We start from the raw sequence: 18,005 nt of genomic DNA, 5'->3' as shown, positions 1-18,005 counted from the left end.
TCTTATTACCAATGTAGAAAGGAGTTGTGCAATTAATATAAATGAATCCTTACTGAATAAAAGTTTCAGTTTCTTAAAAAAATAAATAAAAATGTATTGACCCAGACTGAATGATAGTCATTATGATATCCAGCCATATTAGTCAACCAGTACTCTTAACACGTCATATGCTTCCTTTAATTAGTGTAAATCAACATGTTTCCATTAAATTTGCAGTTTATTGCACTCTCCTTCCTAATGAGTCACCTCCTCTGCTAATTAGCCCAGCCTATTAATTAAGTTCTCATGGACCCAGGAGCTGTTGTTCCTGATAATTTTGGTGCTACCGTAGCACATAAAACTGCCATAAGCATTTTTAAGTGTGGCTTGATTGTAATTATAGTCTTTTGCTCATCGACTAAGCCAACAAGATCAGATCAATACAATTGCCGGCTGAATAATTCATGGAGGGCCACAAGCAGAACAAAGGTGGGAATCTTCATGTTGGCATATAAATGTGGCTGAAAGCGCTGTCTCAGCTGGGTTTAAAGGCTGTGAAAATATCGAGAGGGGAGAAGTTGGCGTTAAAGCTCCAATTAAAGGCTTAAAATGATGACATGTAATGGCAGACGCTGGTCTCTGTAGGCGACAACTAGTGCATATATGAATTCATAACTGTTTGCTAATAACCAGGATTAGGATCAACAATGAGACCACAAGTCGTTAGTCCCTGTATGATGACAGAAATCAAAGTGCTAAAAGTAGTTGTTCGCACACCTGGGAGGTTACATACCCAACAATAACTTATAACAGGCTGGTACAACAGTCGTATTGAATTTGAATCTATAGTGACACCTAGCGGTGTGGATGTACTTCAGCATCACACAAGGTCAAAAGTTTTAGCTAGTAATGTCATCGCTGAAATGCAAAATTTGCAGTGAGCTGTAATAAATTTGCTCCACTAGCAAATGTATCCAATAAGAGGAGGGTTACAGGGATCAAGTGAGTGTTCAGCTAGTCATATTTTCAAAAGTATGCTATTACTCATATTATATTAATAAAGGAAAGGAAAGGAAAGGAGGTGAAGTGAGGCCAAGTATGGTGACCCATACTAGGAATTTGTGCTCTGCATTTAACACACCCGGAGCAGTGGGCAGCCATTGCTGCGTCGCCCGGGGAGCAGTTGGGGGAACGGTGCCTTGCTCAAGGGTCTCACCTCAGTCGTGGTATTGAGGGTGAAGAGAGTGCTGGTTATTCTCTCCCCCCACCTACAATCCCTGCCGGACCTGAGACTCGAACCTGCAACCTTTAGGTTACAAGTCCAACTCTCTAACCATTAGCCGTGGCCTAATATATTATTATTATATAATAATATATCGGTGAAGTGACAGGACATTAAGATTCAGAAAATGTATGAGATGAATTATTTCTAGGTTTGCTCTTTTTCAGCATTATTTTAGTGTTAAAGTAAATTTAAAAATTAAATTTAAAATTAATTAATTTAATTAAATTGTTTTATTTTAAGTTAGGTTTTAGAACTTAAAATTGTTTTTGTCATTTTTATATATATATTTTAAATAAAATTAAAATAATTTTGAAAATTTTATTAAAATAAATAAATAAAAATGAAAAAATATATATACACACACAACACACACACACACACACACACACACATATATATATATATATATATATATATATCTCAATAAATTAGTTTTGGTGTTTTTTGGTGTTTTTGTCATTTCATATATATGTATGTGTGTGTGTGTGTGTGTGTGTGTGTGTGTGTGTGTGTGTGTGTGTGTGTGTGTGTGTGTGTGTGTGTGTGTGTGTGTGTATATATATATATGTGTGTGTGTATATATATATATGTGTGTGTGTGTGTGTGTGTGTGTGTGTGTGTGTGTGTGTGTGTGTGTGTGTGTGTATTATTTTATAAATTAGCAATTTATAATAATATTATAATATTTAATATAAATATAGCCTTTATTTAAAATAAATGTATATATATATATATATATATATATATATATATATATTTTTTTTTTTTTTTTTAGAATTTATATTATTTGCTATGTATTTATTTCACATATATTTAAATCAATTAAAATTATTTTCATAGTTAACAATAAAATTGCAACAATATTAATTTATTTTATTTTTTAAACTATATTTAAACTTTATTTAAATTAACAGAAATAGCATCAATTGTTAGATTAACTTTTTGAGAATTTGAGAATTTTTAAATATTTCCAGTTTATATATTTAAATTAATATAAATTATTTTAAAAACAATAACATTGCTCTCATTTAAGTGCCACTGTAGCTTGCGTAAATTTCAATAGGCCACTGTCTTATAAAAATTATATTTATTAATATTTTGAATTGGCTTGTATTGTTAGATTATTATTGTTTTCATTTTAGATTATGTTTAAGATTTTTTTTTTTTTTTTTTTTTTTTTGTGCCTTAAATATTGAAACAAAAATATTGCCTTAAATGAAAACAATGAAATGGCCCATCTGACATTTTCAGCATGTGCTTTTATTAGCAAACAAGCCACTGGGTGTTCCAATTCTAAGGTGATTGCAGACTTGATCTGTGATGCAGAAATACTGTACCTTCCATCCTCTGGTCTTATAATAGCGTTGGCGCATTAGATAATATTACCGTTCTATAACAGTTCACCTCTACTAGAGACCATCAGTGCAACTTAAGGGCTTGTGCATGTTCAGTAATCACTCCTGTATATATTATTAATGTAAGCTGCCTGTTAGATTTCAGAGGACCAAACTCAAAATTGCTACACGGATATCTTTTTGCCAGCAGCAAGGTTTTGCTGCTTGAGTGCACAGATGGTGCAGACAGGAGAATGTGAATGTGTCCCTAACGCTCGGTTCATAGTCTCGTAATTGGCTAACGGTCTCTGTGAGCAGAGAGGCAGGGTTGTTTTGGAATAAGAGGCTCTAGTCGTACACATGAGTTGTGGGCCTTGCAGCAGTTTTAAATTAAAAGTGACAATAGCCAGACGCTGTACGTGACAGATGAGCGGGATGGAATGAAGAGAGATGGAAATGTTATGTCTTCAGAAAACACAGCTCAATACTTAGCATTTCCGAGAGCTAAGGAAAAGCTCATCTTCAAATCTCTCACTGTCAGTCATGCTCTACTTCAAAAACAAAAACAGTTGCATTCACACTGGACGCATATAATGCTAGGCATTATAGTAACTGTTGTTGACAAGCAGTTTGGAGATTTTTATGAGCCGACACTGGGTGAACAGTTTTGTAATACACATAAAATACAATAGTTATAAAATACATATCTTTGCCCCAAATATTCTGTCATCTATCTGCTGTTTCCATCATCTCCATGGGATACACTGCAAAAATATTTTTATATTTGTGTTGTTTTCATCATACATTGCCAGTAAAAGTTTTGAAAGTTTTTTTTTTAAAGAAGTCTGCTTACCAAGCCTGCATTCATTTGATCTAAAGTTCAGCAAAAACAGTACAATTTTGAAATATTTGTACTAATTAAAACAACTGTTTTTTATTTGAATATATTTTAACATTTAATTTATACCCGTGATTTCAAAGCTGCTTTTTAGCATCTTTACTCCAGTCACATGATCTTTTAGAAATCATTCTAATATTCTGATTTGTTGCTCAAAGAACATTTATTATTATGTTGAAAGCAGCTGAATAGAATTTTTCAGGTTTCTTTGATGAACAGTTCAGTTCAGAAGAACATAATTTATCTGAAATAGAAATCTTTTGTAACATTGTAAATGACTTTATAATCAAAAATATATTAAACTGTTTTAAATATTGATAATAATAAGAAGAGATGTTTCTTTAACAGCAAATCAGCATATTAGAATGATTTCTGAAGGATCATGTGACACTGAAGACTGAAGTAATGATGGTGAAAATTTAGCTTTGATCACAGAAATAAATTACATTTTAAAATATATTCAAATAGAAAGCAGTTATTTTAAATACTAAAAATATTTACAGTATTTACAATATTAACAATATTACTGCTTTTGCAGAAAATAATTCTTTAAAAAACATTTAAAATCTTACTGTTCAAAAACTTTTGACTGGTAGCATGTATAGTAAAAATATCTAAAAATAATTAAAACAGTTTTGCTTCAAGTAAGTTTATCTCAAGTTTATTCATTTTAACTGAAGAGCTTTCTAATGAAAATTTGCAGAAATATGCTTTCTTTGCAGTATTTAGTCAGCAAACTGTCTGCTGTCTCCATCATCTTAATGGGATACACTCCAAAAATAATTATTTTATTTTAGTTGTTTTCATAATATATAGTAAATATAACAACAACAAAAAAATTAAAACAAGATTAATTAACTTGATGCAAAATTAAACTGTAATATTGTGATTTATTATTTCAATGTAAAATAACTGTTTTCTGTGTGAATATATTTTAAAAAGTAATTTATTCCTGTGATGCAAAACAATTTTTTTTGGCATCATTACTCCAGTCTTCAGTGTCACATGATCCTTCAGAAATCATTCTAATATGCTGATTTATTATCAATGTTGAAAACAGTTGTGTTGCTTAATATTTTCTTGGAACCTGTGATACATTTTTTCGGGATTCTTTAATAAATAAAAAGTTAAAAAGAACAGTGTTTATTAAAAATAGAATATTTTGTAACAATATAAACTACCATTTAAAAGTTGTGGTCAGTACATTTTTATTCTTTTTTTTTATTTTTTTTATTTTAAGAAATTAATACTTTCATTCGCCGAGCATGTGTTAAATCGATAAAAACTGATAGCAATTGTTTTTAACTGTTTATTCATCAAAGAATCCTGATAAAAGAATCACAGGTTCCAAAAAATATTAAACCGTTTCCAACATTGATAATGAAAGTAATAAATCAGCATATTAGAATGATTTCTGAAGGATCATATGACACTGAAACCTGGAGTAATGTCTCAAAAATTCACCTTTGCATCACAGGAATAAATTAGATTTGAAAACATATTAAAATAGAAAACCATTATTTTAAACTGTAATAATATTTCACAAAATTACAGTTTTTTCTGTATTTTTCATGATCAAGTAAATGCAGCCTTGATGAGCATAAGAGAATTTAAAGGAAAACAAGAAAATATGCTTTCTTTGCGGTATTCTACAGTTTTCCACAGAATTTGAGTCCTCATCATTCAAAAGAGTCATTCTTTGCATGCTGGCATATTGAATATTCTAATTTAATATAGTAATTTCATCTCATTGTAACACATTTAACTGTATTAAAGTCCATTATGCAGAATCCAAAAACCAGGTGCAAAATGCACATAAAGACCTGAATATCTCCTAGATAAGCATACTGGTGTTAACCACAAGACCATATCTTTAGTATATACGTTTAACGCACTCTAGTTAGTGAAACTAGCAGCAGCATTAGTCTCAGTTGCAGTTATTCCCGTAATATGATCTTACATATGCTCCTTGATGTATATTGCAGGGAAACGGCCACGAGCGGGATTTCCTGGAAGACAGACGCGTTTACATAATGGATGTCTATAATCGCCACATCTATCCAGGAGATGGATATGCAAAGAGTGAGTAAATGTGCATTTGAGGGTGTAAATGGGGATTTGAAGTGATCCTGATTATGTAAAGATATCCTGTCCCACAGATACGAAAAGCCGAAGCGCTTTGGATCATGGTTATCTCACTAATTTAGCCTGGACTTGCTCTTTATTTGCATATCTATACAAATTCACACCTACACATTCTCGCAAATAATGGCACACTGAGGTGGAGGCAGATGAAAGGACATGAAAGAATGCATGAAGAATACCATCTGGGAAGCAGATAAAGTACTTTTGCTCTCCTACAGGGGGCAGTGTCCTGCAACCCTCATGCTGTCTTGTACAGTACTGTATGGTTGTTATTTTCCATAATACAGATTTCTGTTACTTGTGTTTCTTTTTTATACTTTCTGTATTTCCTCACATCTTTGCAACATTTGAAAGTCTTACAATACAGTATTCAAATTCTAATTAGCCGTTGATGTCATTGTTACATTTGCATACTGAATGCTGATTGGTCGTCTTTTTCTGCCTTGCACGCACTGATATTTCCTTCAGGAAATGTTTTGATTGATATGTTGGATATCAAAGAAACAGCCTACAGTGGTTTGAAGAAATGACTGACAACACGCTTCAGCTGGCACCGATATGTTCACATTATAATCTTCGTCAATTAACGCATCCGTTATCTGCACTGTTCTAACTCGCTCTGTCAAACATTTGAGTAGGAGTGACAGAAATATTGCTGTTCTGTTCGGCTTCAATGCACGCCGTGCGACAACTTGTCAAACCTGCGATGATTTCATTAATGCATTTACGTACCGTAACCAGCTAAACACAAGGTTTTCGAAACCTATAATGTTCTGACTTAAACTTCCCCTCGCTCTATTGAAGGCACATCCTGGCTTCTCATGATAAGTTTTGCATGGCCTTAGTTTCCTTTAAATTTTCATTAGTTTTTTCTAAGCCATTTTCCCTCTGTGACTTCTCAGTGGGTTCAAAAGAGAACGTACCTCTGTTTTCTGACTCTGTATTTGTAGTTCTCTCATCAGCCTGGAAAGGCACAAGAGACTAATTAGGTCTTAAAAGCCTTAGAGAAGGCAAGGTATTGTGCTCTATTTGCCTTGAAACCAGGCTTAAATAAACGAAAGAACACCTTACATTAGTTTTTACTCTTTTAAGGTAAATAGTTAGTTCTTTTCAGTTACATACACAGCGAATTTGGTGATAGAAGAAAGACAGAAACACCCCTTAGTGAATTTTCCCTTAAGGTTTTAGAAGGATGGATTATTTATTTAAAAACGGGTACAACTTAAAGGACTCATTCACCCCTAAAATGAAAAATCTGTAATTTACTCAGCCTTATACTTGTGTCTTGTAAATGGTTTGTGGAATATAAAATTGGAACATGAAAGTAAATAGTTGTGGCTGCTCTTTTACATACAGTGAAAGTGAATAGTGACCATTGATATAAGGCCCTATGAAATCTTCTTTTGTTTTTGTTTTTTTTTTTGTGCCAAATTCAGTTTTTTCCCTAGAGAAAATGAATCAGAAAGCATGTCTAATTAATTGAAATCATGAAACTTGCACAATTTAACAGCAATTAATTACAATTTTAACAAAAACTACATTTTAAGGCCCCTAAAATACATTTTCAAATTCAGTTATTTATTTATTTATTTTTTACCAAATTCTGTTTTTCCATTAATTTTCTAGATCCATTTTAATGGTTTCATTAAATTTAAATGGTCATAAGCATCTCTAATTAATTGATTTTATAACAAATATAAAATATATATGCCAAAAATGTATCACGGTTATTAAAAAAGATAGGCAATGTTTTTTTGTTTTTTTTTCCAACACCAAAAATGTTTCTTGAGCACCAAATTCACATGTATATTGTAAATAATTTAATTAATCAATTAATTAAAATGCATGCTGTCTATAAGAACATATGGAAGCCCATTTTCCCCTTTCACTTTTTAGCTCACAATTCTGCCTTTTTTTTCTCAGAATTGCGTGTTGCAAGAAATAATGTTGCAATTCTCATAAATAAAGTCAGAATTTCGAGATATAAACTCAGAATTCTGACTTTTTTCTCAAAATTGGAAGTTTATATCTCACAATTGTGACTTTTTTCACAGAATTGCATATTATAAACTTGTAATTGTAAGAAATAAAGTCGCAATTCTGAGAAATAAAGTCATAATTCAAAGATATAAACTCAGAATTCTGACTTTTTTTCTCAGAATTGGATGTTTAATTGGACTTTAATTGTGAGAAATGAAGTCAAAATTCTGACAAAGTCAGATAAAAAATTGCAAGATATAAACTCAGAATTATGACTTTTTTTTTCAGAATTGCATGATATAAACTTGCAATTATAAGAAATAAAGTCACAATTCGGATAAAGTCAGAGTTTCAAGATATAAACTCAGAATTCTGACTTTTTTTCTCAGAAATGAAAGTTCATATCTTGCAATTGTGACTTTTTTTTCTCAGAATAGCATGATATAAACTTGCAATTGTGAGAAATAAAGACACAATTCTGAGAAAAGAGTCAGAATGCATGAAATAAACTTGCAATTGTGAAAAATATTTGCAACTCTGATAAAGTCAGTTTGAATTGCGAGTAATGCGGTTACATTTTTCTGGTAAATAAATTTTGTTAAATAATTCTTCTGGTAAATATTCCTTTATGAATATTGCTTTAATAAAAAATGTATTATTAATAGTATAATCATTGCATTAAGTAATATATTTCTGTCAAAGTTTCCTCAAGTTAAACCAAACTTGTAATTTTGACAGGTTGCTTTGCAGACCTTTAAGTTTCTATTTGTTTTTGATTTGATATGACCATAGTTTTTCTCAACAGTAAAATGCTTATAAAGTGACACTTAGAGCAGTTTTAGAAATGTTGTTTGTGTTCATGTACTCCTATATTGAGGCAGCAGAGGCTGAAAATGTGAAATAAACATGTAGTAAACGAAACTGTGCGTTTTCGCCATTCATTCACAGAGATACGCTTAAAATTGACACTAGTCCATATCGTATTTTTGACCTACTTTTGATGCATTAATCCTAAATTTGGCAAATTCCATGACATTCCGCGTAATACAGTATACGAATGCGGAAATCATAGGGCCCTGTCAGTGATATCCAGCACTTTTTACTTATATTTTAAAAATATATTATATGACTTCGGAAGACTTAGATATTATTTATATTATAGCATGACAGACCCTGGTCCCCATTTGCTTTCATTATATTGAAGAGAGCTGAAAGTCTTTCATAAAAATAGAAAGTAGTATAGGTTAGAGTTAATAATGACAGAATGTACATTTTTGGGTTAACTATCTATTTAAATAGGTCTCTTTGTCTAGTATTTAAAGGTAACTTCTCTGAATTGCTGTTATCTATTCTGTTGCTGACACTTTACCTCACTTTGATGAAAGTTGATGAAAACCTAATTTGGTCTTCATTTTTGACTTCAGGGGCGATTAAACGAAAAGTGGAGCTAGACTGGGGCACAGAAGACATGGAGTATCTACAGAAGGTGGAGCTCCATTCAGAAGGGGCGCTGAATGAAATACGGCCCGACATCATCATATACAATGCAGGCACGGACATTCTTGACGGAGACCCTCTCGGAGGACTGGCTATTTCCCCACAGGTATATCTGTCACTCATATTTCCTTTCAGTCCACCATATCAGATCTGAGACACACTGCTTCCAGCTCTAGCCTGGTCAATAAACTCCTGTATCAATTATTCAGGCCTGCTTTACAGGATGAATGGCCAGAATGTCTTCATTTTGAAGATTTGGAGGGAGATTAGAAGAAAGACTTTTTTATTAAAATCATACATCATATAGTGGATTAACAGTGACAGCGTTTGATATGCCTGTACATGAGGTTACCCTATGCCATCGTGACCTGTTATGTCTCATAAATCAAATGCTATCAGCAAGTTTATGTACTTTTTGTATTGCACTTGCACGTTATTGAATCTTCAATATTACATGTTTATGTACTTAATTTTTTACTCTGCAAAAAGCGTTTTTGCAGTCAAAGTAGCTTAAAATGTATAATCTATAAAAAAGATATATTTGCTTAAGAAACAAAAGTGCATAACATATTAAGAGTTGTTTTCCGATAATTTATCTGTTTTTTCTTAGCCCATTGACTTTTTTTCTTGTTCTTAGCAAAAACTTTTTTTTCTCCCTTGTTTGTCCTGAGCAGTTAAACTGCCCGCTGTTCTTCAGAAAAATCCTTCATGTTCCACAAATTCTTTGGTTTTTCAACATTTTTGTTATTTGAACCCTTTCCAATAATGACTTTATGACTTTGAGATCCATCTTCTTACTCTGAGGACAACTGAGAGACTCATATGCAACAATTACAGAAGGTTTTAACGCTCACTGAAGGAAAAACGATGCATTAAGCCGGGTGGTGAAAATTTTTGGAATTTGAAGATCAGGGTAAATGTAACTTATTTTGTCTTCTGGGAAACATGTAAGTATCTTCTGTAGCTTCTAAAGGGCAGTACTAAATGAAAAAAATATTATATTTAGGCAAAATAAGAAAATTCTGTTCAAATGTTTTCACCCTCCGACTCTTAATGCATCAGTGAGCGTTTGAACCTTCTGTAATTGTTGAATATAAGTCCCTTAGTTGTCCTTAGTGTGAAAAGATGGATCTCAAAATCATACAGTCATTGTTGGAAAGGGTTTAAATACACAAAAATGCAGAAAAACCAAAGAATTTGTGAGACCTGAAGGATTTTTCTGAAGAACAGCAGGCAGTTAGGGCAATAATATTTGTGACCCTGGACCACAAAACCAGTCTTAAGTCGCTGGGGTATATTTGTAGCAATAGCCAAAAATACATTGCATGGGTCAAAATTTTAGATTTTTCTTTTATGCCAAAAATCATTAAGAAATTAAGTAAAGTTCATGTTCCATGAAGATTTTTTGTAAAATTCCTACTGTAAACATATCAAAATGTAATTTTTGATTTGTAATATGAATTGTTAAGAACCTAATTTGGACAACTTTAAAGGTGATTTTCTCAGTCTTTTTGATTTTTTTGCATCCTCAGATTTCTGATTTCAAATAGATGTATCTCAGTCAAATATTGTCCTATCCTAACAAACCATACATCAATAGAAAGCTTATTTATTGAGCTTTCATATGATATATAAATCTCAGTTTTGTCAAATTTAAACTTATGACTGGTTTTGTGGTCCAGGGTCACATTTTAGGACAAACAAGGGACTCATGAACAACTATCACTTAACAAAAACAAAACAAAACACAGCTGTGGATCATTCAGGTAACAACACAGAATTAAGAATCAAGTGTATGCAAACTTTTGAACATGGTAATTTTTATAAATTCAACTATTATATTTTTCTTGTGGACTATATGTAAATGTCTTTTATGTAAAATATCGTATTCAGGTCAGTAATAAATAAAAAAATAACATGCATTTTGTAGGATCCCTATTAGTTTGGTAAAATAATTAAAATTTTGCAGATTCTCCAAGGTGTATGTAAACCTTTGACCTCAACTGTAGCTCTGAAAAAAGACACCAAATATAACCATTAGCTTAGATATTTAGACCAATTTATTTACAGCTCCTCACATAATATTCATATATTCAGATATTTACACCTCTTTTTCAGGGTATCATTAAGAGAGATGAGATCATCTTCAGGGCAGCCCGGCGACGAGGAATCCCCATCCTTATGGTGACCTCAGGGGGCTACCAGAAGAAAACCGCCCGCATTATTGCTGATTCCATCCTGAATCTGCACAGACAGGGTTTGATTGGTGAAGAGGCTGTAGATGGTGCGGGACCCTCACATGTACCGATCATGATGAGCATATCTGTGTCATCAGGGGCCATTTAAACTCAGTGCCATTTAAACTCTCCTGATCTTGGACCTTGTCAAGTGTGTCAAACACGCTGTTTATTTACCTAATGCAAACATTTAGAACTAATATATAATGTTCTGGTCAGGGATCTAATGGTGGTTTGAACCGAGATTGACTCAGGACAGTTTTTGTAGTTCATTGATTTGAACTAATTAACTTGTATGTTGCATTTTTGTGATAGTTTTGGAATGAAATCTTGGGATTGGGTAATAATATTTTCCATTTTTTCATAATTTCTTAAGGGTATTTTATGCGATGCTTGTTTGCACATTACGTTTTCAGAGGAATAGTTTAACCAGAATTAATATCTTTAAACTTTTTTAGTTGGTGCCCACAAGTTGGCCATTGGAATGGAATGGATTTCTTCAAAATTTCAAATTTAAAAATCAAATCCAAAAGATATTGTACATTCATACGTTCCTCTAGAAATCCCCAGTTTGAGATACACACACAAGACAAACGTACCATATCCCAGGAGATGACTTTATTGAGCGATTTGCGGCAGCTCTCTGCAACACTATATTAGATTTATTCAGAATTAAATTACAGCATTATGAATCAATTTTGGATTCATTACAAATTCCTCATTGCGTCGACCTGCTCTGCTATCACGCCTTAAATTATTCTGTGACATTAAATGGAAGTTGCTCATAGGACGTGCTTTTGTGACCAGTTGGTTTTAGCTGCGCACAGGAATTCTCATTTGTGTGCATCAGCAGGTGGACCACTGTCAGGCTGAGTGCTTTCTATCATATTACGCCTGGCAGGCTTTTGAAATGTCTTCAGGCTGAGGCCGGGGCTCTCTCTATTAGGAAATGAAACTCTTCATTGGAGAGTCTGAGAGACACTGCAGTTGGTTACCAGTGACAGTTCTAAAGCCGTGATCTTGTCTGCCTCAATTTAACAAAATGGTTCCTGTCATCTAGAGAATAGAGTAAATAGGAGATGATGACAGTTTTCTTCTTTTGTTCAGATTTCAAATTCTAGTTTGAAATCAAGATTCTCAGTATTTTTATTTTTAGACATCAAGTGTAGAACAGTCTACTATTTTTACTCAAGAAGTTCATTACTTCATACAGATATACCATTTGTTAACATATTGACAATATAAGCTTTGAGTTTATTTAAAGATATTTAAAGACCCAAAAATAGTCAAAATTTTTCCCCACACATTTTTCCAAATCTGTTTGACTTTTTTCTTGTGGAACACAACAAATATGAAGAACATGATGGGAGGAAAAAATGACAGAGACTGATGATAATATATGGATATAATATGTTGTGGGAGGAAAAAACTATATTTCAGTGCTAATGGAAGAGAATGCAAAGTTTCTTGAATGGAATAGGGTCATTCTGTGTCAAATCAAATAAGTTGCAAATTTGTGATTTTGCTATTATTTTTTTCTGAAGAAGGATAAACACGTTGTAACAAAGTTCGTAGACTGTCGGAAGAAGGAGGCGGGAACCGGCAAACATTTAAACACTTTAATAAAATAAACAAACACAAAAGTAAAGCGGCAGCCCCTCACGGACGACTGCCGCACACATAACACAAAATAAAGTCCAGGCCTGGTCCTCTCTCGTCCTACGCTGTCGTCACTCCTCCTTTTATCCTTCCGGAGCTCCTCAGTGGGACTCGAGACCGGTGAGTGGCGCAGGTGTCGCTCATTATCATTAACTCCACCGGCCTCGCTCTGTTCCCACTGCTCTCGGCCCCGCCCCACTCACTACATACCCCCATCACCCCTCGCAGGCCGGGGGGTACCCTCGAGACTGCGCTCTACTCCCCCCCCACTCCCGGGGTGAACTGGAGGTAAACAGACGGGGCGAGAGAACAGGAGACGGAAGGAGAGGAGAGACAGCGACGAGAGAGGGAGAGAGGAAAGCAAAGAAAAAGGAGAAAAAAAAAAATTGGTCCGGTTCCCCGACACACTGCCACTCGGTCCTCAACCGTCCGAGAAGTTTCCACTCGTGGTGCCATGCAATGGCACTGGACATCCTCTGGTGGACCCACTCGATGCTACTCCGCCTCCTGGCGGAAAGATGATGGGTTCCCCCTGTCTGAGGGCAGCCGGCAGTGAGTCCCCGTTCTCTGCTCCTCCCCAATCATGGCGGACGGCAGCAGACTCCGGCCTCCTGGCAAACGGCGCCAACTCCTCCGCTCCCTCTCGGGCGTTAACCACTCCTCCTCGACCCCGGAGCACGGCAGTGAGCCTTCCGTCCACATTTCCTTGCTCCAGTACCACTGCCTCGGGCAGCCTCTGGCGATCTCCGCTTCTCTGTGCTGCCCGATCCTCAGCACCGCGATCCCCCTCGGCAGCGAGGGCTTCTTCTGACAGCGTGTCCCTCCTTCTTCCCGGGTTTCGGCACCAGTGTAACAAAGTTCGTAGACTGTCGGAAGAAGGAGGCGGGAACCGGCAAACATTTAAACACTTTAATAAAATAAACAAACACAAAAGTAAAGCGGCAGCCCCTCACGGACGACTGCCGCACACATAACACAAAATAAAGTCCAGGCCTGGTCCTCTCTCGTCCTACGCTGTCGTCACTCATCCTTTTATCCTTCCGGAGCTCCTCAGTGGGACTCGAGACCGGTGAGTGGCGCAGGTGTCGCTCATTATCATTAACTCCACCGGCCTCGCTCTGTTCCCACTGCTCTCGGCCCCGCCCCACTCACTACACACGTATAAGGACAAAAGCCAAAATAGTAAATGTCATGGATGAATATTTACTGAGTAGTCCACTATTTTGTAGAGGGTGGTTAAAATGGCAGTTTTCACCTGAGGTTCAGAGCCAAAATGACTTGGTTTTCAGATTTCAAGAGGAAGATTTCAAAAGAAAAGTTCATTAAGAACTAGAATCTAAAATCATGTTGAAAATCAACGTTTTACTCCTGGAGCCATATTGAAATTTCAATATCTCTGGAGCCTCACCACATAAGGTATTAAAAACAAATATGCCAAAAGGAAAGTTTGTTAAGACCCAATATCTAAAAGGGCATTAAGATATATGCCAATGGTGACAAGCACTTTTCTGGTTTATTTCTCCAAAGTTTACATGTCTTTAACTGTAAGTATTAAAGATATCTTAATGCCCTTTTAGATATTGGGTCTTAACAGACTTTCCTTTTGGCACATAATGCAACAAAGATTGGTAAAGTCAACAAAATTAACTAAAAGACCTGCCAATCTTTATCCATCTTTCTGAATAAATTTTTAACACCTTGTAATTTAGCTCTGAATCTCAGATGAAAATTGCCATTGTGACGCCCCTCAATAAATAGTGTATTATTCAGTATATATTCATCCATGACGTTTACTATTTTGGCTTTCATCACTATATATGTCCAACTTTCTTTAGAAAAAAAGTATAAAAATCGAAAACTTGAGCCGAGGACTCTGGTTGAGTTGACACAAAATGGCTCAATACTTCTGAGCGAGAATTCAAATGTTTTGCAAGTCTTCCAGGGAAACAAAGAAAGGTTTCCATTGGTATGTAAAGTTTCTTTAGAAGTTTTATAAGTGAACGTATTGTTTGTTTATTTTTATTTTTTTTGTGGGAACACGCAAAAGCATTGAAATATAACTTTTCTTTACATCTAATATTTTTCCATCACAAACCCTGGTTTCTGTCCACTTTCATTGTGTAGAAGCGACCCATATTTACATTCTCTAAAGTATCTCCTTTTCAGTTCTGCAGAAAAAATCAAACAGATCTAAAATAAAATGAAGGTAAATAAATGAACTTTCCTTTTTATTTAGTTTTATTTCAAAGCTCAAGGTTGGTATTCAGAGGGTTGTTCTCTTTATGAGCGAGGTATGAGCTTTGTGGTAGGCACTTATCCTCAGGTTGCAGGTTTAATGGTCATGGCTATGTTCTCTAGCGACATTGTGTGAGATTTGTAGAAACTAATTCTCCAACCTTGTTCATGTGGTGACTAATAAAGCTTTACAGGGAGGTGTTAGTGGACCTTCAGACCTTTCTGCATTAAATTGCTCTTAGAGCACAATGAAGTAAAAACATTGCTCTGTTTCTTTGAGCATTCCAACCACCCCTACGTAGCAAAATTGCATCAGCCAATGGCTTGGATCTATATTTCTGTTTAGCTATATCCAAAATCACAAACTCTCTAAATAGGTGATTGTTTTAAAAAAGCAATTAGTTTGCTGTTAAAAATATGTTCTAGATAGTGTGAATGTAATCTAAACATCATCCAGGCACTATTAGCCTACTGTTTTAGGAATGCTGTGAGTTCTGACACACTACTTAGTTCATTTTCAGTTGTTTGCTCACTATGAAGTAGGGAAGTATGTGGTTGCAGATGGTACAGAAACTACATTATCACCTTTAAGAGTGAATTAACATTAACAATTTACTTTTCGAAACCTACTGAAAAAATATGATTGTTGTTATTTATTTTGTGATTTGTTTACTGTGATACCTTCCATTCCACATATCCACATATCCTGGTTTGAAACTTAACATTATGAAAGTTAAGATAGAAGAGCACTAATTTAGTGTGGTGTTTACTCTTTTGGGAACGGCAAAATTTGAACATTATTAATGTTTTTTTAGGTCTCGGGTTGAGGTTATGAGTCTGATATTGCACTTGGGTGCTGGAGGGATCTTGGTAATGGACACTAATGAGTGTAGTAGGGCTCTTTTTCGTTCCTTTCCTTTCTTTTTCTCTTTAATGAAAGCCGTCAAAAGGCTGAGTATGGAGGTCACTTGAAAGACGTGAACCCTTTAGGTCTAGCCAGCAGTTTAATGGATCCGTACATGAAAAGACCCACCATGATCCTTCTTGAACAAATGACTTACTGATGAGTATTTCGTGTGCATCTGTGCATAGACCTAAATGGGATTTCAAACTTGCCTACTTCACTGGTAACATTGCATAATAGATTTTTTTCTGTCTGAACACTAAACATCTTACGCACTTATTGTGATTTGTGCCACTTTATGAAAGATGTATATTAATTTCAGTTATTTTGATATAAAGTTACTTTTATTTAACTCATTAATCATATCTTATCTATTTAAACCTGTTTTATGTATAGAAATACTTCATTACTTGGGTACAGTACATTTATACATCAATCTATAGAAATGGTGCTTTGTTACCATCTAACAAAAGTGCCAAATTCACACTGGCTTTGTCGTGTTCTTTGTACCTGGCACTTTTTATTTAATACCATTTCCATGTAAGAACAGGGAAAATAAATCAAGTCTAACAATGCAATTACCGAAGACCTCATGTTTATTGTATACTATATCTGTTAACATTTTATATGATTTATATGACTTTTTTCCATCAGCATGACATCTTCAAACACCTGCTGGTTTATTGTTCGAAAGCCTCGCCACAACCGGAGAAGATTAATGTTGAAAGCAAGTGCTGAGTGGCGAGACGAATGTGCTGTATTATTCATCATCTCTGCTTTCAGTCTCTTTTGTTAGTGTGTTTGTTTTGCAGTGCAAAAGCAGATATCATCTATTTATATGACGTTTCAGCATTTGTGTTCCTGGGGAATCAAACCCGTAACCTTGCCATTGCGAGTGCCAATTGAGCTAGATGCCCGTGACGTGGATATGCTTTCAAAAGAACTGAAGGTGAATGATTTGCCACCACTTATTCTACATATACATCTTTTTTCCAATCTAAAAACTAAAAACTACACCCACTGCTGTGAGTTTTCCGGTATGCCAACCTTATGTCCTTCCCATGCTCCACCCTCTAGTGTTGTAATGAGTTATTTCAGGAGGTGTCTATGACTCAGCGATCAAACGTCCAGAGCCCAATGGCGTCATGCGAGATGTCTGCCGGAGAGCTACAAAAGCATCTCAGATGTCTTTATACAGACGCCCCATCGCCAGCGTTTTACAGGCTCTCATTAACCGTTGCTATGCCCTGTTTACACAGTCTGAGGTAATGAGTATGGGTCCCTTGTTCCTTACTCTTCAGCATGATTAAGGACTTTCTTGGGCGTTCTTTGAAGGAGAGATGCTAGAGTGGTCTTGACTCATTCAGGCATGGCCATGGGGAAGCTATGAATCCTTGGGATTACTTTTAAGTGGCATTGAACGAAAATGCGATGTTGTTGGATGCTGAGTGCCTTGCGGGACTGTGCAGTCGCATATGTCTGCCTGCATTTATTGATTTATTTCAGTGCGTTTTATTTATGAACAAAGTTTACAATTCCGCCGTTCAGTCACTCATGGCTTGAGCTTTATTATATCAGTTGCTGAATTGAATTCAGCCTTGGAAACATCTTACAATCTCAGTTGAAGTCTCAGGGGGCTGTTTAGCTCCATGTGAAGTGGTTTAACCTTGTAAATGTACTCTCGGAATGAAGTTTTACTGAAATTACAGTAAGTGGGAAGAGATTTTTGATCTCAAGAATGTGTCAAAGACAATATTAAATAAAGGATCTGATCTCGTAACAATGAACATTTTACATTAAAGGTAAAATAATGTTTCTCCCGTGTGGGTTGTCAGATTGAGGACACGCAATA

The 18,005-nt window shown here is 35.1% G+C and overlaps 1 protein-coding gene across 2 annotated transcripts in view; it reads left to right on the top strand.

Annotated features, from left to right (window-relative positions):
- Positions 1-16,731, top strand: part of hdac11 (histone deacetylase 11) — a 38,718-nt gene extending 21,987 nt beyond the window's left edge. For both annotated transcript variants that reach the window (XM_073826019.1, XM_073826017.1), the window contains 3 exons: positions 5,482-5,578; positions 9,046-9,224; positions 11,237-16,731. In XM_073826019.1, coding sequence (XP_073682120.1) covers positions 5,482-5,578; positions 9,046-9,224; positions 11,237-11,464 — 504 coding nt within the window. In that variant the 3' untranslated portion in view covers positions 11,465-16,731. The remainder of the gene's footprint in view (positions 1-5,481; positions 5,579-9,045; positions 9,225-11,236) is intronic.
- The last annotated feature ends 1,274 nt before the right edge of the window (positions 16,732-18,005 follow it).

Source organism: Garra rufa, chromosome 20 (assembly GCF_049309525.1).
Source record: "Garra rufa chromosome 20, GarRuf1.0, whole genome shotgun sequence".
Lineage (NCBI taxonomy): Eukaryota > Metazoa > Chordata > Actinopteri > Cypriniformes > Cyprinidae > Garra > Garra rufa.
The sequence above is the reverse complement of the archived record's forward strand: the minus strand, read 5'-3'. Positions and strand labels throughout refer to the sequence as shown.